General features: G+C 33.4%; 3 protein-coding genes across 4 annotated transcripts; 2 read left to right on the plus strand and 1 right to left on the minus strand.

The window, feature by feature from the left end:
* The first annotated feature begins 729 nt into the window (after positions 1–729).
* Positions 730–2,583, plus strand: LOC140988275 (alkane hydroxylase MAH1-like). The gene is made up of 2 exons (XM_073457297.1): positions 730–1,765; positions 1,878–2,583. Exons 1-2 carry the CDS (start codon positions 823–825, stop codon positions 2,477–2,479), a joined length of 1,545 nt encoding a protein of 514 aa, XP_073313398.1. The 5' UTR covers positions 730–822; the 3' UTR covers positions 2,480–2,583.
* A 3,781-nt stretch (positions 2,584–6,364) lies between these two features.
* LOC140988505 (auxin-responsive protein SAUR71-like) lies at positions 6,365–7,015 on the plus strand. Its single transcript, XM_073457506.1, has 2 exons — positions 6,365–6,368; positions 6,472–7,015. Exons 1-2 carry the CDS (start codon positions 6,365–6,367, stop codon positions 6,855–6,857), a joined length of 390 nt encoding a protein of 129 aa, XP_073313607.1. The 3' UTR covers positions 6,858–7,015.
* A 2,929-nt stretch (positions 7,016–9,944) lies between these two features.
* LOC140987509 (vacuolar sorting protein 18) lies at positions 9,945–22,745 on the minus strand. 2 transcript variants are annotated; one of them, XM_073456031.1, is made up of 23 exons: positions 22,415–22,745; positions 21,702–21,914; positions 21,465–21,604; positions 20,695–20,790; positions 20,112–20,179; positions 19,754–19,855; positions 19,500–19,641; positions 18,781–18,924; positions 18,566–18,685; positions 18,366–18,422; positions 17,689–17,748; positions 17,469–17,576; positions 16,591–16,733; positions 16,166–16,244; positions 14,860–14,922; positions 14,640–14,770; positions 13,568–13,673; positions 12,698–12,886; positions 12,186–12,413; positions 11,810–11,965; positions 11,398–11,559; positions 10,778–10,897; positions 9,945–10,492 (listed from the first exon to the last, which is right to left on the minus strand). In XM_073456031.1, exons 1-23 carry the CDS (start codon positions 22,575–22,577, stop codon positions 10,319–10,321), a joined length of 2,964 nt encoding a protein of 987 aa, XP_073312132.1. In that variant the 5' UTR covers positions 22,578–22,745; the 3' UTR covers positions 9,945–10,318. The 2 variants fall into 2 exon arrangements, with proteins under 2 accessions (XP_073312132.1, XP_073312131.1); XM_073456030.1 differs by having other exon boundaries at positions 19,754–19,851; positions 20,108–20,179.
* Positions 22,746–23,689: the final 944 nt, after the last annotated feature.

Here is a 23,689-nt window from a genome sequence, read left to right on the forward strand (position 1 = left end):
TATTATACTATATTATTAAGTGTGAGGACATGATAATAACTATCTAAAGATGACACTAACTTTTTTTTCCTAATTTTACCCTTATATGATACTAATATTACACTTTTGTTTTTTTTTTAAATTTCAACACACACTTTTATTTTTATTTCAACAATTCAAATAATAATTTAGTCCCTCCATAATTTGTCAAATTTCACTTTAGTCCATCAATAATGATAAAAAAGATTGTATACACACGCATCGCGTGTGCAGAGTAGCTAGTATATATATAAGTGTGAGAAGGTTAGAAAAACTGTTTGAGAAGAACACCAAAATTTCTTCTTTTTTTACTCTCTTATTCAACACCACTTATAATAATTCCAATTACGTCAATCTCAGGTCTAAAATCTTCCCCAAAAATGGAAGTCATAACCGTACCAACACATTTGAAAACTTCTTAATTTAAAAAATCTTACGGTGTTAACGCAAGAAACCTTTCTTTTTCTACCATAATATTATTATATTTTTTTTTATTGAAATCGAGTTTAATAGAAAAATATATTTTTTGTCATAAAAAATAATATATACAAACACAATAATTATAATATTTATATCAAATTATAAATATTTTATATTTATTTTATAAATTGATTAAATAATATTTTAAATATCTAATATTATGTTAGAGATAACGCGTGTGCTTCATCGTCAGTATATATATGATTATGATGTTAGAATTTAATGCAACACAACCAATTCGGCTTAGTTATAACAGCTCCTAAAATACTTTTAAACAGTCTCTGAACCTTGCCAAATCCCAAGAATTCAATCAAATTTGCATATATGGCAACGAAAATAAAAAATGACTCCTGTCCGATCATGGCCATCTTCCAAAATCTCGATATTTTCTCGATTGTCCTTTCCCTCGGCGTCCTTTGTTTGTACAGAAGAATAACCCGGGAACCCAAATCGGCGCCTACAAATTGGCCAGTGGTCGGCATGCTTCCGGGGGTTCTCCGAAATCTGCACAGAGCCCACGAATACGCCACGCAAGTTTTAAGTGAGTGTGGTGGTACGTATGTATTTAAAGGGCCCTGGTTCTTCAACATAGACATGGTGTTTACTTGTGATCCTGCCAATATCCACCATATTTTCAGCAAAAATTTCCCGAATTATCCAAAAGGTCCACAATTCAGAAAAATTTTCGAAATTTTGGGAGATGGGGTTTTCAATGCTGATTATGAACTGTGGGAGATCCACAGGAGAATAACTCTTTCGTTTTTGACTAATGCCAATTTCTATAATCTTCTGGAGAACGGCGCTTGGAAAAAGATTGAGACTGGACTAATGCCTGTTCTTGAAAATTTCTGTGAACAGGGGAAAGATTTCGATCTACAAGATATTTTTCAGAGATTTACTTTTGATAACATCTGCAACCTTGTGTTGGATTATGATCCAGGGAGTTTAAGCATTTATTTGCCTTATATTCCTTGTGAAAAAGCATTTAGTAACTCAGTGGAACCACTGTTACATAGGCATATAGTGCCTGAAATAATTTGGAGGCTTCAACAAAGGCTGAAATTTGGTAACGAAAAGATATTAGACGAAGCAAAGAAGGCGTTCGATGAATTTATATTTCCACTTGTTTCTTTGAAGGATGAAGAGCAAGAGGATGACTTCAAGTTAATGAAAGTTTTCAAGAAAGTGTATGAGGAAAACAGGATCAATTCTTCCGGTGATTTAAGACAGTTCTTGAAGGATACAGCGTTGAGTTTGATGTTTGCAGGTACGAAGGGCAAAAAAGAAACGAACTCATTCGTACTTAATTATTGTACGGTATATAATTTGTATATTATGATTTAACAGCGATATATAATTTTTAAAATTCTGACATGCAGGGAGAGATACAACAAGCACTTGTCTTACATGGCTTTTCTGGCTAATTGCCAAAAACCCTTCAACAGAAACCAAGATTCTACAAGAAATCGAAACCGAACTGAAAATAAAGACGCAGGATTCGAGCTGGAGATTCTTCAAGGTAGAAGAATCCCGGAAGCTAGTGTACCTCCATGGAGCATTATGTGAATCTCTGAGGCTGTTCCCTCCAGTTGCTCTGGAACATAAATCTCCGATGCACGACGATATTCTCCCTAGTGGTCACCATATTCGAAAGAATTCAAAGTTGATAATTTCATTCTACTCAGTGGGTAGACTGGAGAAAGTATGGGGAAAAGATTGCTTGGATTTCAAGCCCGAGAGATGGATTTCGGCTAGCGGAAGGATCAGACATGAGCCGTCGTACAATTTCCCGGCATTTAACGTAGGACCAAGAACATGTATCGGTAAGGAAATGGCTTTTATTCAGATGAAAGTGGTTGCTGCAGCTGTGATCTATCATTATCGTGTTGAACTGGTGGAGGGGCATCCTGTTGTCCCTCTGGATTCGGTCATTCTTCAAGTTAAGCATGGATTGAGGGTCAGATTATCAAAAAGAACTTAAAATTCATCTACCTTTACTAAATTGTCATGATGTAATAATTTCTTTATATCCTATACATATAAATGTGTGCATATATATAATATCGTCTATTAATGTAAATATATGTTACTTATGCTGCAATAAATATTGTTTTCAAGATAAAATTTTCTGCTTTAATTAAGACATGCCTGACAAACTTCACAAGTACATTGCAATATGAAAATGTTCTTCAGTCAAAGAAGTGAAATCAGCTACTAAAATCCAAATGTTAAAATTGCTGAAATTCTTCATTTTGATTTAGAAAACCGTAACTGACCCATAGCGCCTGACGACGACATCCTCATGTACATTTGATGCATAATCCACTAAACCGTAATCGTGTATATCCAATAATACGCTAGATCTTCAGGTTTTAGGTGTCGTCGATTTCACAAACTAAGAGGCTTTTAATCTTGACAAAAACTTGTGTGAGACGGTCTCACGGATCGTATTTTATGAGACAGATCTTTTATTTGGGTCATCCATAAAAAGTAATACTTTTTATGATAAAGAGTATTATTTTTTTTTATTGTGAATATTGGTAGGATTGACCCGTATTACAGATAAAATTCTATGAAACCGTCTCGAGACCTACTCTCTAATCTTTTTGTTTCTGAAAAATAACTTTTTTGGTCCATTATGTTGTTTTATTTTTGTGTTTTTGATAAAAAAACATATTCAAATTTTTGTTTGGATATAGTAACTTTGACTATTTTATTTTTAATTTTAGTAGACCAAAAGAGAAATTTTTGTGTTTTCATAAAAGAGAAATTGCTGACTTACGACACATCAACAATTATATGAAATTAAATAGCCGGAAGTTACAAGTTAGTGTCTCAGAACTAAAGTTTTATGATTCAGTAGACTAAAAATCAAAATAATACAAGTCAGTTAATCAAAAAAGTTATTTTGTTTTTCGTTGCACATTGACTTTTAGCCATTTCTCTTTAACGAAGGTAACTAATTAAAATCATAGATTGCCAATCACGCCCTTCCCACTAATGGATTGATCTTTTGAGTTTATATCCATAACTTAAAAAGCAATGTAATTAGTCTTTTTGTTCGAAATAGATTTTATTATAATTGAGTTTCGAACAAGAGATATCGTCTCAAATTTGGACATTCATGTCAAATGAACTATAACTCATTGGTTATTTAATAAGACCGAAATTGTGGATATGTATCTTTTCATGCATGAGAGGGAGTTGTGGATATGATAAATGAACATTAATGATCAAAATAAGAAAATTAAAACTTCATAAGAAATATAGATATTCAATGATTTTGTTTAGGCAAGGAGAAAAAGCTGAGCCTAGCTAAGGAACATCTTGATCGTTTTTTATTTGATCGAATTTGCCACAAAAATTTCAAATGTTTAACGGGATTGATAAATGGTGACAGATATAGTCGTCACTCCTTAAGTTTAGTTTGCCTTATAAGTTATTTATTTATGTATATATTACATAGGGATCATGAAAGCAAACACTCTTCTGTCTGCATATTTTAGTTATGACGTTCTTGCTAATTAGCCCATTTCACTTCTTTTGTCATTGTCATTATTCAAGATTTTATCAGAGCACCATCATGTGCCTGATTACTAGCTCTTTCAAAACCTTCGACCACCACTATATTGCAATTATAATGACAGATGAAAATCAGAAATCACCATCACATACGACCTTTTCCAATCATTTAAACATAAACACTACAAAACTCTACGGTGGATGTCAAACCCACACGTAGTTCATCATTTCAAACCCATACAAAGGAACCTTAAATAGAGATCTGAATATAACAAATGGTGGCAAAGGGAAGTTTATTGGACCCAAATTAAAGAAACTTGACTGGGATCTTTTAACAAATTATGAAAGCCCAAGCCTACTGTATCTGGTCATCTTTTCTCTTTACAAAAAATGTGTCGCAATTCTGTTGTGGGCAAGCTGGTGGAAATGGGCTGGAATAGGGCCATTGGACAATAGCCCAATACTTTGTGGATATCCTTGTCATATATATATATAAAACCTTGGTTAACGATGATCTGATATGTTCTACTGGATAAAATTATAGAGTAAAGATGATTGAATGTTTTTAAAACTGGATCAAAATCTTGAAGAAAATCATGGATTGAAATGATTCAATCTGCATGTGGTGATAATTTGCATGTAACAAAATTAAAATATTTTTAAATGGGAAGAGATCCGAAAAACCTAACTCTCGTTTTATTTATTTTATAATTATATGGGAATATGCAATCATTGCATATATATCTTCTTCTGCTTAAATAAATTGTACCCAACTCCACACAGGCTGGCGTAGAATATCGAACATTGCCTCTCTGTGTGTGTGTGTGTGTGTGTGTGTGTGTGTGTGTGATTTTGATTAGTTGGTTAGGCATTATAATACTAGACAATCATGATTGATTAATCGTACCTTCCAAGACAATCAATCTAAAATAATATTTTATTATCAATTTATTTTGATTATTATTTAATTCTCTTATTTTATTCTAGTCACTAGTAATTATTTTTGCCACTAAATCATTTTTTCTTAAAATATATCACTAATTAACAAAAATTAAAGATTTTGGAGATTTTGGACCACAATGCTAGAACATGTCTATTGTTGATTCGGGATGAAACCGTTTTACAATTTCAATAATTTGTTGAGAGAGATATTATGTCTTTGGTATTTCATTTATGATTTATGATATCATATTTTTATGTGATTTTGAAACACATGCTTTATACTTTATTGAAGAAACATGATTTATTTTCTGAGTGTGCTTAAAATTTTTATAATGTTAGAGTGGAAGAAGCAAGAGAGATTTTTTTTTTTTTGGATTTAAGTAAAAGCTTTAATGTCTAAAATAGAAATTGAATAAATATATAAACAAGCTATGTAGTTTTAAGATTTAAGTAATTGTATCTCTTATATTGTATAACATTTACAATAGCTAGAGTAATTTTATTAGCATTTATAAATGGGAAGAATATTTATTTTTATATAAATTTGTTAAAATAATTAAATTTTAAAATTTTTATTTTTGACATTTTATATGATTCTACCACAAAAATTAGAATTATAAAAACGAAAATTTTAAATCTCAAACGTAAAAGTTTTACTCTGAAATAAAAATTTTAAATATAAAATATCAAGTTTTAAAATTTGAGAATAATATGACACATGTTATATACATGAAACGAAATTAGTTTAATGATTTTGTGTGATTATGGTTAAAGTACTGTCAAATGTAATCATAATTAAAAAAAAAAACGTGTAAAGAAAAAATTAATAGGGTGTAATTCGACAGAATTGGCCGTATTTTTCTCTCAGGGTTATATTCCATTAAATGATTAGAGGCTTCCATATTTAATACATAATTACACCGCAATCAATTCCATTTAATGAATTTAAAAAAAAAATCAAAATTTCAGTATCTGACCTCTCAACTCAAGTCGTCCGTCTTTACAGATGCTCTCTGCAGTATTTATTAAATCAAACAATTATTATTTTATTTTATTTTTTTATTCCATTATCACATCATAACAGGTTGATTTTATAATACATTCAAGAGTATATCTCTTTTGAGACGATCTCACGAATCTTTATATGTGAGACGGGTCAATCCTACCGATATTCACAATAAAAATTAATACTCTTAGCATAAAAAGTAATATTTTTTTAATGGATGACCCAAATAAGATATCCGTCTCACAAACTACGAACCGTGAGATCGTCTCGCACAAATTTTTATCTGCATTCAAATATCATTGCAAAACTTTTTCCACAGATTTTCTAAATTGTTTTCTCAAAATTTTTAATTCAGTTGATATTAAATAATAATAAGTAATCATATATTTTTATTCCATGGGTAAAAAAAAAATTTCCGAATTTAATAATCATTAATAATTACTCTTAACTCAATTTAATAAATGGCACGAAATGAAATTAATTATTACATCGTACCAGTTAAGTACGCGGAGCTGCTGTACCTCTAAATATTANATTATCGAAGGTTGCCGATTCCTCGAGCTATTGTCTGCTGCGGACTCAATCGAAGGAGGCGTCCCGCGCAGGATCGTGCCGAAGAAGGAACGGGGGTGTTCCGGAGGGGCATTTCCCGGTATACGTGGGCGATGAGATGGAGAGATTTGTGGTGAGCGCAGATTTGTTGAATCACCCCATCTTTTTGCAGCTGCTGGATAACTCGGCGCAGGAGTACGGGTACGAGCAGCAAGGCGTTCTCCGGATCCCCTGCCACGTGTTCCTCTTCGAACGAGTGCTCGAGGCGCTCCGCATCGGCGGCGAGTCGTGCGATCTTCAGGAGCTGCTGCAATCGCTGTCGGACGATCAGTGGTAGTGGCGAAACAAAATGATGAGATTAGAGTATTGAAAAACGCTGGATATTTTTTAGATCCGTTGTCGCTTCTCCATTGTAAATACTTTGTGATGAACAAAGTGGAGAATTTAAGATTAATGATGGAAGAACTTTTTTGCCTAATGAATTGAGAATTTGACCATGATTTCAAGTCTTCTTATATTTCCATAATCTACGCATGAATTATGAACGTATCTGTCTATCTATCTATATGGTTTTACAAATTCAACTGAAGTGCGGTCCAATTTACAGAATTGATTATTCGATGGGAAGAAATTAAATGGAGTAGCCGGCCGGAGAACAACCGCAAGAGGGCTGCCTCGACAGTTATTAGTTTACATACACCGTGATTTTCGGAATCAAAAGAATCTTTAAAGCAAAAACTAATTAATTTTAGTTTTCCAAAAAGATTTCTTAATATTATCATCTGATTTAAAAAATGATCAAAGTACAAATTGGTCAAATTTATTTTCCTAAAATAAGACCAAACTGTACATCCCTAGAAAAAGTAATGGGTTTTTTAATCCATTTCACAAGGGACCCTCGCCAGACGTTCATCGAGTCTATCTCGTAACATTGTTAATATGTTTTAATACAATATATTTAATCGAACATCTTAATTCAAAATTAAAATATGTGAGACAACATATTGTATAAATACATAAAGAGAATGCAAATTAGTGTAGCATAGATTCAACCGTTGATAACACATACACGAGAGGAATATTCGTGTCATGGTATTTGAATGCGATATGATAAACATAAGTGGTATGAAAAATAATTTTTACCGATGGATAAGATAATGGGAAGTTAATTGCTGAAGTTATAAGGTAAGCACAAAATCTCTTGTGAATCGATTTCGGGAGTCAAATATTTTATTTGGTCATCCATGAAAAAATATTACTTTTTATGCTAAAAGTATTACATTTTATTGTGAATATCGATAGGGTTAATCATCTCACAGATAAAGATTCGTGAGACCGTCTCATAAGATAACTACTCTAAGATAAATTGTGTGTGAGATTTTACAACATTGTTTTGTGGTAAATACATATCAAACTGAAACTTTAAGAAGAATGAAGAGTAAGTTAACTTTAATGTCAAAATAGAGAGTACAATAATTAAAACTTATAGACGTGGGATTTCTCCATGAAAAGTCCTGTCCCTTTATAATTATTTTTATTTGGTGGCGAAGGTTAGGGTTCTTATTCTCTATACCGAAAACGACGTGCAAGTTTTTATTTCTCTTATTGTATATTTATATCCATCTAATTTAACTGATGCTGATCAGGTAAACAAACAGTTCTAGTTAAAGACAAACTAACTGATATTCTTTAAGATCAATGGATATAATAATAAGAATAATAAATCAAATATAAAACTTGAAAATTTAGATATATTGGTCATGTAATATTAGTTTGATGTATCATTTTACGTTATCACTCGATGAAAAATATTAAAATAAAAGACAAAAAAAAGGGAAAAAAAACATGTAAGTTATAAAACAAAATATAGTAATGTTCCCGATGTTTTGCTGTGTAATTTTTGGTAGATAATCCAAAAAATTATAATTTTCAATTTTGAAATTAAAAAAAGATGAGAGAGCTATGGACGTTATGTATATGATATAAACTTGATTCCAAAACTAAGATAAATTGTTCATATATAATCATTATGATTTATCCTTTGATTGGGGCTTAGACCTATAAATTAATAGTCTAATTATCACCGTTGATCAAACCAGATTACATCGAGATACATTCCATTCGTACTTACTTAGGATTGGCCTACAAGCTCACTTTTGCGTCATTTTTTGAATTTTCAATGTGAAAACAGAGAAGGTTTCCCTTGATTTACGCACTGGGCACATGTTATCATATGAATTATTCATTTCTTTATTGGAATATTCCCAAAAAATATGGAAGAAGCCCAAGGGATTTTTTTTTTTTTTGAAAAGGAAGCCCAAGGTATTCTGTGCATTACAGTTAGTACGGTTTGATTTGATAATTAAAAAAAATGCCAATGTATCATGAGAACATGTGAATGGTTGATATGATGCACATGCAAGTTTTGATATATATTTATATGAATACTGAAGAGATTATATTCTCATATTGGGTATGTACACTTATTGTGTGTTTTCACGTGAACATCGATTAAGTGATATTTTTCTATTGGACGTGTAATTTGTTTTTATGTTTGATCATATTTAATATGTTAATGTCACTTCATTGAAAAAACGAAAATGCTTTTAACTTTTTAATCAAACGACCTCGTGTTTCTCTTCCAAATGGGAAAATTCTATGACACATTGGCATGGTTCTCCCGAACGTTGTTATCGCGGACGGTCATAACAGTTACGACGGTAGCCGGGATAAATTTCATGTCTGAACGAAAGTGCTCCAAAACGCCGATAGTCACGGCAGAACGGCCGATCCTATTTGTTTCAGCCAATGCAGCAGAGCCCTGTGCGTGTAGGTAGAAGAATAAGAAGCATAAGAGAGAGAGCCCCATCTATCATATATTTCGAATGGACCGATATTTTTAATAAAATCATGTCACTACGTTTTCTAAAGTCAGCAAATTTTAAGACAGAGTCCGTAATTTTTTCAATAAATTAATTTGTTCAATTTTAAATTTTGGTATTTGAAGTTTTTCAAAATTAAGTTTTGATATATTAAATTTTATTTTCGAATATTTTGATATAATCATTAACGTGACATCAAATAAATCAACCATTTATGAACACGGTGAGATTTCTGCAATCCCAATTCCTTAGGATGTTGGGTCGGTAAATTCTCTCATTTTATTGATACAACTTTTTAGCCGGGCGTGAACAATTTCTCACAGGGCGAGTTTGTGTTTACCCCAAACCGGAGCTAAAATTTTTTAATAGGCGTAGTCTCGACTCATTCACCCTTGTTTGAAAGGTTTTATATGCTTGTTTCTACAAAATTCATCACCTCAACTATTAGAAGAGAAATAAAGAATGTGAAAACGAAGTAGAGTAGAGAAAAAGGATTTTACCAAGACCTGGCAAATATCATCAGATATACAAAACCACCTGAGAATTCGAAATGTAACAGTTTATACTGTAAAACGATGTCCTTCAAAAAGTACAAATCCATACAACACTCCCGCAATCCACATGAAGCACACTAAAAATTTCAAGAAAACAAAAATAAAAATAACAACGCAAGCAACGGTTTGACAAAACAATCACTCACAAAATTTGAAAAGATATCTCCCTAAAAAAAGAATATTCCGAGGACGACGTGTTGGGTAATATGCACAACCACCTAACAGGAAAACAATAGATATATACAGCCAGCAATTTCACCCAAGTATTATTTCTTAAACTTCATTGAGACAATAGCAAACTTGCTACGCTCAAGGGTGATCTGAGCTCCTATACAGTACGCGCTTTCAGAGGGAGCAAACTTTCACACAGTTAATGATATGCTCTTCTGAGTTCCAAGATTATGTGGCTTTATTTCCCATGATTCTACTTCATCTGTCTCCTCCGGGAGTATGAAAGGTAAAGATATTTCATGGATCATCAAGTCACCACAATACGGGCATTCACTGGCAATCGCATCATCCAACCGTGATCGAATCTGCATAGTACGATGTTACATTCTACATCCAAAAAGTCTGTTTTTATAATTTGAGAGCACCCCAGGAAATTCATCTATGAAATCTTTGGGTAAAATAAATAGTTAAATTTCTCAAATCAAAATTCAAAATTGTAGGTAATAAAATGATCTAATAGACTATTATTTAATATGACAATGAGTAAACACGATAGAGTTCTTATATAAGTCTGGAGACCATATTTTTTTCATTGCTTAGCCATTTAAAGCCAAAAACCAGGTGCTAAATGTTGATGTAGAAATTCATACCTTTTCTCCATGAGTCATGCTCATTATCAGATCCTCTTCTTTCAAGCTGCCGTTCATTTCCTTCCTAGGTTCATCACCCAGTAAAGTCAACTGCTTTTGCAAATCTAGTATGTATTCAGCCTGTGAAACCATTGAAACAAAGGCATTGATACAAGAGAATTGCAGTAACATTCTTTGAACAAAAGGCAATTTATATAAGTAAGATCGTGAAGACAAAGTTGTGCTAAGATCACTCTACAACACTAAGGGCATTTGTCTATTGAATCAATCATATAACAGTAAAATTTGAACTTGTACGAAAAACCAAATGAATATATTGAACTAAATTCTCAGACCATGAGCACAGAAGAACACTTGGCATAAAATGTATTCTCATAAACAATACCCATAACATGTCTATTCCAATTTCAGATTTCAAATCTAGATTCTTACATACTCAACTTTGTACAAGTTCGGTTTACAGGGAAATTTCTCTCATTACTCAAAGTATTGTGAGCTCGGGTCAAACAAATTAAATAAATTTTGTAATCACTCTAAATGCCACATAGACATTTAAAACAACGGTATTTATTTAAACACAAGAGGTACAGAAGAAGGAGTGACCATATTCCGGAACTTACTTGGGTTTCAGTAGTGCATTTAGTGACATGGGCAATCAAACAATGCGAATGAAAGGAATGTCCACAAGGAAAGACATAAAAAGGTGCCATCGATCCAACTGAAGTATAAGCCCTGGCCATCCGATAGTCACCAGATGCATCTAATATTTTCTTTCGGCAAACCTGTTAAACACCAAATGAGAGTGAAAATATGATTCTTGAAATGGGGAACAATTATTTAAAATTTACGAACTTATGGAACAAGATGAAAACATGTAACACGGACAAATGAGAAGTTCGTGTCAGCACGATTATTTCCATATGAGCTAAACACCGCCAAGGACACCTTCAGTATGATGCCATGCCAATTGACCTAGACTTACGTATAAAGTTTACTAAAAGTTCAGGAACACAAATATCAATACATCATTACCCCACATTCTTCATTTCGCTTAATTACAGCATATCTTTGTGCAAGGGCACCAATATCATTCCTTATGTTGTCAGCACCATGAGTAGCATCATTCATCTCTTGTTTGAGTTTTTCGATTTGCTCATTGTAATCTTCGAGTGATGTACAGATCGCCTCCTACAATTGTTTTATAAGACCGTCAAGCCATGAGCAATTGAGAGCGAACTGTTTATAAGTAAAGCAATGGGTTCAGCTTTGATTTGCATCGTCGAGATTGATGAAAACGATGGGACTAAGTTACATGCTAGGAGTTGAGTTTGCAAAAACAAAATACCAAAATCTGGCAAAGGCCATCTGATAAAATATTCGAATGAGAAATCCAAACATGGTAACTTACCTTGAAATCATCAATCAATGCAAAATCTGGGAAAAAGGGTAAGATATCTTCGATCTTTAGAAGTCCATCAGTTTCCTTGAGAAATGCTATTGCCTTTCTTATATTCTCCCGCTTCGTCCCCTTCTCTTGTTCAATGACATGCTTAGCAACCATAAGCCAAAGTTTCTTCCTCAAGTCTTCATCATCTTCAACTTTATCGGCTTCAGCCATGGCAAGCTCGACATCAACCTATATCAGAATTAATTCGTGAATAAGGATGAATACGCAGTAACTAAGTTATATACATTCACACATGCTCTGCATGCACGGACAAATAATAAATTTTTGGAGTTACAACTCTTATAAATTCCATAATTGTTTATCGAATAATAAATTTTTGGAGTTACAACGCCTATAAATTCCATAATTGTTTATTGAATAAGAGACTTGATTATTATATCTTGACTAATTAAAATAAATTTTGAACATAATTACAAGGTCTTCGACCCAACCTACAAGCAGGATAGTATTACCTGTAAAGCAAGAGCAACTGCTTCTTCGTGCATAGACATCATACTGTATATATGGACACAAGCACGCATCCGTTTTTCCTTGAGGCAAAGACGCAAGGCATATTTTGGATCATAGAAGAACTCAGGGGAATTGGGATTCTCTTTTCCAAACTTGCATTGCAGGAACCGCAGAAGAGTGCTCTCATCATCCTAGAGCAAGCAGATAGAAGCCTTACTTTTAGATTCAAAAAAGAAGGTAGAACCTTGTGTTCCATAATTTTTTCTAGAGAAACAAACAGAAGATTATTAATTGGATTCAAAGCATGTGACTCATTATATAACTAGACTGTTCACCATTTTAAAGCAAGAGCAAAACTGCACAACAAATCGCAACAAGGTACTTAGCATTTTATTTTGGAAGGAACAGGACAGAAAAACAGTCTCCAAATACAAAATAATCAAACGAACATACTTGAAGCATATTCTGAGTGTGCCACAAAAGAAATAGATATTTTATAAGTTAAAAATAGGCGTACCCTTTACACAATTGGTTTCACTGTCCATATCATTTTAAGGATACTTTTAATAGTGCAAGTTTCTGGTTAAGCAGGAAGCTGGTTTCGTAAATTAAGTGACAAATTCTCAAAGGAAAGAAGCAAAAGTCCACATAATACAAGTTCACACTGCTCACATTTTGAGATAGTAAAAGATTCTGAAAACTAAAAATCCAACCATTCTACAATTACAAGGTTCAAAGTTCTTCATAAATGTATCGGAAGATTGACATTAAGCAAGAATGTGTGCACTTTTAACAAAAGTTTGAAAATAGAAAAAAAGTATTTAAACTTTATCGAAAACATTAACCAGAGATGCTGAATTAAGCAACCCAACCTGCTTAGCATACAACGAGAGCAACAAATTATGAACGCCCGGGTCCTCGTTCTGCAAGCGATGAACACAATACTCCAAATATTTGATCACTTCATGAGTTTCATTCCTGGATATGTTGTAGAGAATTATATCATGAGTTTAACATAAAATATTTTCATAAAAGATTGTAATACAGCAATCTCCAGTTCTCAACCTAACATATATTTCAACTCTCATATAAGTAACATACTTTGGTTATGAATCCTAATCAACAATTTAAGGTAGGCAACTTCGTCCTTTAGAAACAGAACAAAGTGAACTCAAAGACCAAAAGCAAATGTAATGCTTGTCAATTCAAAGTATTTAACCATGTCATCGGGTAAGCAAAACTAAAAATCTGCTGATTATGAAGAACACGTTATCCCATCAAACTGCAAGGTAAGACCGACTCTGTCCTTTAGTAACAGAACAAAGTGAACTCAAAAATAAAAGCAAACAATGTCTGCCGATCCAAAGTACTCAACCACAGCATTGGGTAAGCAAAAATAAAAATCTGCTTCTTATGCAGAAAACTTATCCCATCAAGCTACAAAATAAGACTGCAGTTATAATAATCTAATCTTTCCCTCTTCGATGCTCAAATTTACCTCAAGTTTTTCTAGTCTTCTTCATGAGAAAGTTATGGTCCATGACAGTTAAACTGATTAAATTTCCAGTTCTCATGCTTGGACTGAAATTCAAATTGAAATTTAATTTAAAAAAGTACATTAATTTTATGCTTTTTGTCCTTTAATTTTCACAATATTCTCAGGTGTGATATGAAACTAACGAAAGCATAAATTTTTTTCCAAATAACCAGCTTAAGATCTTTAAAAAATAAAATTTTAGAGAGATAGTAACTGAACTAAATTGAAATCTAAATACTGGGAAATATGTCCCTGAAGTCATATGAACAAGCAAGCAAAGCAAGACAGGCACTCAAATATGCACCAAAATTGACAGGTAGTATTATAAACACTTTCATAGAAGAAAACTAACATCAAAATCCAAAAAAGAAAATTATGATAAAACTAAGAATAGATGCATAGATTACTTTGCGTGTGGTTCGCTTGAATAGCGCATCATTGCAGGAATGAGTTTTCTTGGGTTCAGGTCCTTTGTTATCATCCATGATTCAACAGTTTCATATGCATCTAACATGATGAGATCTGGAGCAAACTTGTACTGCCAAATAAAAGAACTCGAAACAGTTTCCAATAATATGTAAAAAAAAAAAAACATACAGGAAGATATTCTCCTCTGAAAGTTCATACCTGTAGGTCTATGGCAACATTGGGTTTCTGAAGAACTCGCAGTGCTTTCTTTGCTTCTCCAAGCTACATACAATATCAATCGTCACTTCAAATACTATTGAAATCACCATCATCTAAATTCGAAACACTGACATCACAGAAACCAACATAATACAGTTGGGTAGATTCTTCTCCCATATGAGCATAACAACATGCCTTTGGTAAAATATATTTTCTTTTCACTAGAAAACCAGTTACATCCCTTCAGGAAAAAAAAACAGTTAACATCCCACTGATAAAAATTATCATTAAAGTTTTGAGATGTACAAGGCCAAATTGTGTTTAAATTTAAACCAGATAAAAAGTTGTTTGCCAATTTTCTTCCAAGCACATCTGTCCTTGAGATAGATGTAAAGCTTCCACTCATTCATCAACAAGAAATTAATCAATACCCATATAGATACGAAAATCAATTCGATTGGCATGAACAACGAAGTGCACGACACTAAAACAACAGTTAAAGAGAAGGCCACATCGAAGAGCAGTTTTATTATTTTTTCTAAACAGTGACACATTACTCCCTTCACTCAAAAGCTATCGGCAGAAGAAGTCGAACACCAGAGAACACAGGATCTGATAAATGAATAACCATCAAGCGACCTTACCCACCATATTCAGTTTAATTCAGTTGTTTGCATAAGCGATTTACAAATTTATAATAAGGTAGCTTACATTTTGAAGGAGCTTAAAAAATTCCAGCTATGTTGGCAATAAAAGACCCAACACTTGATTAGTGAAATACATGTTAAAGACCTCAAACAATCCACAACCTAATTTTGCATATTGTGATCAAATATGTGTGCCAGAAAAGTATTAAAGGACAAATATACACTCAATTTCTTTTCGTGAATGATTTGCAAAAAGGAACGTGGTGAATTTTTTAGAGCTACCAGATTCCCATTTTCCATAGAAAAATCTTAGAACTCAAAGAGAATCAGATTTCCACGAGCTTCTCTCAGGGAGGCTAGCTTTTTTCATTGGTAATTTTGTCCCATTCTTAATCTAAAGGCTAGTTATCCAAGAGGTTGTAAGGAATTTATTCTTGCAAGCTATGATCTTTCTATGGGTGGGTCAACAAATTTAAATTTTTACCCAACAAATATTCATGGCTCGAGGTCATTTTTAAGATTAAAATAAGTTAAATATCGATGGTAATTAGGTCAAAATTATGACAACAAGACATATTTAAGAGACAAAAATGTAAGAATGAAAATTAACTAGGTAACTAAAACAATGAAAATATAAAAATTAGCGAAAGAAAGCGCACCTTAATATAATGATGAACCACAATCTCGTATTGCTCTTTAAGACTAGCGAAGAATACCAATTCATCTACTCTACCATAGCTGAAAGATTTAACAGATGTTTTCAGGTAGAGATCAGTAATAAGCAAATTCAACAAGTATTTACAGTGTCATCTAGAAAAAAGAAGTAAAAATATAGCATGCATCAAATGTTAGGTTTAGAAATTATAATCCATCCAGAAATCAAACTGAGGTCATGCTAGAACCTTTTAACAACAAGCGCTACACAAACTTGAGTTCCGGTCGATGCTTTACACGCAACAGGAAATTTTACAGTAGTGGCTGAGCTCCAAGAATTAAACTACTACATTTACTTCCAAGTTTTATCGTCAGATGAAAATGCATATTCAGACACGGGTAAAGACAGAAGTATATAAAAGAGAAAAACCTCTCAAGAAGTTTCATGGTGGTAGCCTCATCCAACACATCCTTGCAGTCGCTCAAAAAGGCACGAAATTCTGTGATAATGGATTGGTACTCTGAGCTACCACTATCAAACTCAGCATCATCTTCCAACAGTAGTCGATTAATCTGATATATGGAAGCATAAAACATACGTGCAAATAAAAGAGCTAATCAATGAACTCCTCAGGATAAAAGCGTGCCAAAATCTGGTAAGTCTGATAAGGTGAGATGTGTTTCTGAGTAAGTAATTGAGCCTAATATTTAAATTCAATGTCATATGAAGAATACAACAGCTTGCAATATAGTCAATAATGTAGGACACAATGAAATTGCGGAAAATCCCTAAAATAAACTTAAAGAAAACCCAGACAATTGCAATGATGTTTGTTTTCTACCCTCTTTTCATGGTGCAGGGACAAGTGCCAACATCCTTGGAACCTACTTCTCTACCAACAGATGCAGAGAACTACGTTACTATGCATACTTTCCAAGTATAATTTGGTCGAGAATAAATCAGCATAAATATCTCAAGGTCATTAGATAGCGGTTCTCGAATGACTGTAGAGGAAGAACTTTAAAATGTGTCCAGACAGCTCAAACTGTTTTACATTATTAAAAAATGAAATTTTGATTAAATGTATTTTCCAACAGGAACAGGAGAGGCAGAATGGGTGAAAATGCAACAATTGAGTTGGAGCTACCATTCTAAAATCAACGGGGACAGTTCACACCCTATGTGAGAGCCATGACCTTTTGCACTAACAAAAACTCCATACTTCAGAAAACAGACCAGGAAGAAGTTTAAAATTAGTACAGAAGAAGAAGTCAATTTGTCTGGGAACCAGTAAGCAGAATACACACTTTATCCAAATATAATTCAGTTGCCCACGTGGAAATCATTGTAATTTGGCATCTGTCATCCTTTGCAAAATTATCAAGCTTCCGCAACAGGAAGGTCCTTAAAGCATCCTACAAGTGCAGTTGAAAAAACTGCTCAGCATGTGTTCTTCACAAATGAAGTGCAACAAAGAAACCGTGCTCGACAATTTTCTGAAAAGATGTAATGAAACACAATTACTACCTGTTCCCCTATGCTAATAAACTTCAAAGTGATTTCTTCAAATGACAGAATAAAGTTAATCTGCAGGAAAAGGTAGTATATAGGATTAAAAGAAAGCTCTCAAGCCCCAATTAAGAAAGAACTACTAGGCACATTCACAAAACCAAGATACATTTTTCCCTTTATGCATTTACAAGGATCCTTCCACCCAATCCCACAATATCAAAAACCCAGACCATATTGATCCGGCAATTAAAAAGCAAGTGCACAAAAATGATCATGAAATACTAAGAAAACTTTAAAATACTTGGTAAATGCATGATGGATCACAAACATTTAATTGAGTTTTAGAAATATTAAAAATCTAGCAGTGGCAGCAATGCCAAGGTTCTTGGACCATACCAATTCCCAGGAAACAACTTATGGAAATGGTCAGTTTTCAGCTTAGTTAACTGAGACAATTCACCAACCCCCCCCCCCCCCCCCCCCCCCCCCCCCGCCCGCCTATCTCATTAGATCAGCCATATGGCAAACTCTTCGCTTTTGTCTATATCAACTGCACACTAGCTTGCAAAAATTTCGAAAGACAAAGACCACCCAATTACTTTAGCAGCTAGACGTGTAATAAGTTATAAGTGGTTAAAAATTCTACTTCTATGCATGACCATTGGCCAACCAGCTGAAAAAACACAGATAACCTTCGCATAAAATGAAGCAGCTCTGAGAAAATCCTTAGAAGTAAAAGCAGTTTCAGCCTGCATTACAAAAAACCCGAGTCAATAAGCAGTCCAAAAATGCAAAATCCAGCTGTGAATTTTACATTATATATTTGGAATAGTGAATAATTTACTTGACAAATTCCAATCTAATATGAAAAATGTCTGAATTAACATCAGACCTGCATCAGATATACTTGATCTCTTTGGAGGGCATCACGACAATTTGCCAAAGCTGCAGCATATTCCTTCAAATCTAAATAAACTTTCCACATGTCTCGGCCTTCATCATTCACAGATACCTATATTAGAATTTTAAATTTAAAATACAAAAATTAAACACATACATGATTGAACAATACTAAGCAATATTAAAAGCAATGTCTCGAAGATGCACCTGAAAGATAGAATTCTGGTCGTACGCATAGAAAAGCCCAGCAGATGCATCACTACATAAACCTAGAATACCCCTTGAAACTGCATCAGGTGTTTGATCAAAATAAAGTTCCTCGACAATCCGTTCACTAATTCTATTAACAACCTACAAAATTCATGAAGAGAAACAAAGGGTAAAAGTTAGAAAAATATATAATTGAAAAAACCAACATAGCAGATTACTCTTCCTACTCCAATTAGCAAAAACTTGATAAACAAATGAATTTCAGGTTATGTTAAATAGTTTTAATTATCAACCCATATGGGAAGGGAAACAAGAAAATCCAGTTTAGCCAGAGCTTTTGCATACTGAAGACTATGCTCTCTAATTATTGAAGCCTTATTTTAAGGTGAATATGTGACGCACAGACTAGTGAAATTGAGCTTCATTATTTTACTATTTCATTCACAACCGATAATACGTCCATATTTTTCAGGAAAACATAAGCAGAACCAAGGAAACCTTATGCTTAATAGATATTGTACATGAATGTGTAGAAAAACATAAGCAACAGCACAATTCAGAAACTATCATTAAGCTGAGAAAAATAATATCCTTCCAACAATTCATAGTACCCTCACTGAAAAATTTCAAAAAGGCTCGACTTGGAAAGAGCCAATGTTGCACACTTTGATAAGCTGCAACAGCAACACCAAAGACATGGTTTAATTCAGACGCACCTTAACTTTGTTCCCTAGCAGGAGAAGGAAATGGAACTCCGATACTGAAAGTGAACTAGGTTTGACCAATACACCTTCACCTAATTTTGAATAGTCAAAGAGAGCCTTGTTCTCCACAAAATTCTCATCCCCATTAGGTGAACTGCCAAAAAGTTTCCACACTACAGTAATTAATATAAATGAAATTTTTTCCATAAAGTAAATCACTTAAAAGAAGTAGGATTCAAGAGGCAGAAGAGGCCTAATTTTCTTACCTGTGCTGTGCTCCAAAATTAAGACCACCGTGATAGACTCCTGCTCCAGATAGCCATGCAAAATATATGGCTCTTCTGTGTTTTATGAAAAAGTGTAGCTCGCTGCAAGAAAGATGTTTCGATCAATGCTTGCTCATACATGTATATTGACATGAAACCTGATTGATATCCATCAATTAACAATAGGATACTAAATAATTAAAGTTTCTAACTATATTGTAACCCAATAAAATAGAAAATAAAATAAACTTAACTCGAGAATTACAAAAATTACATAAAAGGGAACAAAAGCATTGCATGTAACTTCAAAATGGAACGAGAGGAGTAGAGGCAAAGCAGAGTTGTTGCTTGCACTTGCCTGTTTGGAATTTCACCTGGCAGTTCCATGAAGTGAACTGCACGGTTGGCATAACTGGCAAAAACAGACTGCAATAACACATGAACAAACTAAGATGTCACATAATGGTCAAGTGGATAAATGAAAAGCAGATGGTGGAGAATCTTCATTTTTTTCCAAATAAGGATGTGAAAGAAAATGACCATTCCGTTGGGAAAAAAACAAAAGTGAATGCTTGATAAATTAGGTCTGCTCACAACACTGTAACATTGCCAATGGATGCCTTCTAATCTCACCTGCTTTTCTGATGTTTCCAATTTAATGAATAAGAAATCGCAAACTTAGCTTTTGTTGGAAAGGGGGGAGCCAGACTTCTAATCAAACGTATAATTGTTCTAAACTTTTTACCAAGATTCTCGATTTCATCGGTAAAGCCATAAGAATATATAATTCCCAGAGAGATGAACTTCTTTGCTTAGAGTAAGTGAACTAAAAAATATATGTGTGAACTTAATCCCAATAATCATTAATATCGTTGGACAAATAAATATCCTTGAGTGAAACAATATCATGTCCAAAATAAATTGAGATGATATAAACTCACATCCAACGAACCAATTCCAGTGAAAGAATAAAGCCGGGTGGGTGTAACGGCCATGACGTAATATCTAGTTCCGTTGTGTATATGTGCTGTTTCCATCTGTAAAACAGATAAAACATAAAACCAAAGGCCTGCTATCAATGGTGAGAACAAAATATTAATATTTTAGCAGATAATGCTAACAGGGAAAGATAAGTTCTTATAAAAAAAGAATTTACAAAAAAATTTAAGAAAGTTTTCAGCTTTCAACTAGTGATCTCATCTATGAAATTTGATTGTCGCAGAAATAGAGATCCCATATAGAAGTGACAAAACGAAAATCAAACAACTTAAGTTCAACTACCTTTTCTTCCCAGTCAAACAAACAATCACAAATGCCAGCATCCTGCTTTCTAAGTCACCCCCACTTAACAGTTAATATTGTTATTCCATGTAAAGTACGTCAAATCTTAGAGTCAATATGATAATCTTGCCATCTTATTAACTACCGCATACATGTGGAGGAGGTTAAACAACCGTTAACCTGACTTTCTAAATATACCTGCGCTCATGTTTCATGAGATATGCATACAGAAAATTATCATTTAACAAGTCCATTTATGAAAATAAAAAACACGATTTTATAAATGAGACACTATATTTCCCAGTAGCATCAAACTCATGGGATTTTACTTTTAGGTCATACTAATAATGCATACCCTTCTCATTGATAAAGTGATGAAGATCAAGGCATAAAACGAGAGTGAATGAAGAACAAATGAAAAACATGGAACCTGCAAACCCGTGAAAGCTTCTGGAAGTTCGTTCAGCTTAAACAAAAACTTGATGTATTTTTCTCTCTTATCCTTCTCATCTACTGCAATTTCATAAAGTTGGCCATCGTCTGTGCCGAGAAGAATTTCCCTGGTGGAAGCTGTGCATGGACATTAAACCCACAAGATTTCGCTCAAATTTCTGAAAAGGAGTCACACAGACAATCAAAGACAAACACGACAATACCACTTGCTTACCTTCAGTTATAAGCTGCTTATTCCAGGCAACATCGTTCACAACAAGACCTTTCAGTTTGCTCAAAATTCGAGGCTTGGCCCACTTTGCATGGGTATAAAATGTATCAGAAGTTCCACCGCCGACTACAGTAGCAATACAGTGGCTACCTCCAGGGTCAACAAAAACCCTGTGGATTGACTGCTCCCCAGATCTACCCACAGATAGATCGATATCTAACAAATAATCCAAAAAATCAATCGAGGTCTGGTGTGCAAAAAGATCTGCTTTTCGAATGGGTAAAGAACAAATCAAACTGAAATTAGTCTATTGTATGAATCAACCATCTGTCTGGAGATATCTCTCTTTTGTGTCAACTCTCATGCACCCTCGAGAGTTTAGCTAAATAAATTAGAATAAGTAACAGACATGCTCGGTTTCAGCCAATTTAACGATTGTGCATTCTTATTCCCAGAAACACTATAGTTGTCTATTTCATTCAGTTAAACACAACTGTCCAGTGATGCACAGTGCTTTCAACATTATCGTACAAGCAATTGAGTCCCGATCAAGGCCAGAAAACAAATATATCATATCATCCATCGACATAAAGCAAATAAACATATCGAATTCAATTTCGCAGACACGAACAATTTGATTGAAAATTGTTTCAACATACTCGCACAAATAATCCAATCGAGATAAATCGGGATACCAAAATGAATAAAATAATCACCAAAAGAATCGCCGACGCCAAAATCGTGACGAATGATCCATCCTTTACTGGTCCCCAGCACGATGACGTCATTACCGGATGTAATACACGTGATCAGTCCTTTTCCCTTCGCCGCGTACCTCTCCAGCAAATCTACAGAGAAAACATGCCGCCGATGCTCCATTCTTTTGGAAAAAAAATCAATAATACTTCAGACCTGGAGCATAATCGTACGATTTTGATCTTCCAGGGTTCTAAATCACTGAAATTAACGGCAGAGATAGAAGCGCCGGCGGTTTAAGCTACTTCGTCCTCCTCCCTCCTTTCTGGCCAGCTGAGTATAATTGTTTTCAGGACAAAAATTAAATTTATAATAATTGCAATTTAGTTTCATTGTTTGAGCTCTATATCATTTTAGACCCATAGTATTTTAAAAACGCAAATGTTAGTCCTTGCCATTTTTTTATATATAAATTCATACTTAATTTAATGTTTAAATCCATATGTATTTTATTTTATGATTTGAGATTATATTATTATCTTATATCACATCATTATTTTCATGACTATCTTTATTATTATTATAATTTTATCTTATCTTCTGTTTTTATTAACTTATTAAATGTCATTAATTTTTTAAAGAGTAGGTCTCATGTGAGACCGTCTCACGGATTTTAATTTGTGAGACGGGTCAACCCTACACATATTCATAATAAAAAGTAATACTCTTAGCATAAAAAGTAATACTTTTTCATGGATGACCCAAATAAGATACACGTCTCACAAATACGACCCGTGAGACCGTCTCACACAAGTTTTTGTCTTTTTTAAAATGTTTTTAAAATTTTATTTTTATCAGTTTTTCTTTTATAAACTTATATTATATTTTACGATAAATATTATTAGATATTAAATTCTTATTGTCACTAATATTATTAATGTATATTTCATTTTATTATATATATTATTAAGGAAAAATAAAAATACATGACGTAAAATGTTTAATTATTACTTGAAAAAAATTGTAGTGATTTGTTTGAGGTGGAGATGTGGAGAAATTAACGAAATATTATTAAGAATATTAAAGTAATTTTGCAAAATTATTTTATTTTTAAAATATTTTTTTTTTTTAAAATTAATTATAAAAAAAAACCCCTGTAAAGTGTAAATCAAAGAAGCATATAACGAGTGTCCCCAAACCCTACCATAAATTCAGGGCATAAATGTAGTTCCTCTTTCAAGTGTCCGTTAAAACACGTGCGAGATAAAAGAGGTCTTATCCACAAACGAAATAGA

Source organism: Primulina huaijiensis, chromosome 11 (assembly GCF_012295235.1).
Source record: "Primulina huaijiensis isolate GDHJ02 chromosome 11, ASM1229523v2, whole genome shotgun sequence".
Lineage (NCBI taxonomy): Eukaryota > Viridiplantae > Streptophyta > Magnoliopsida > Lamiales > Gesneriaceae > Primulina > Primulina huaijiensis.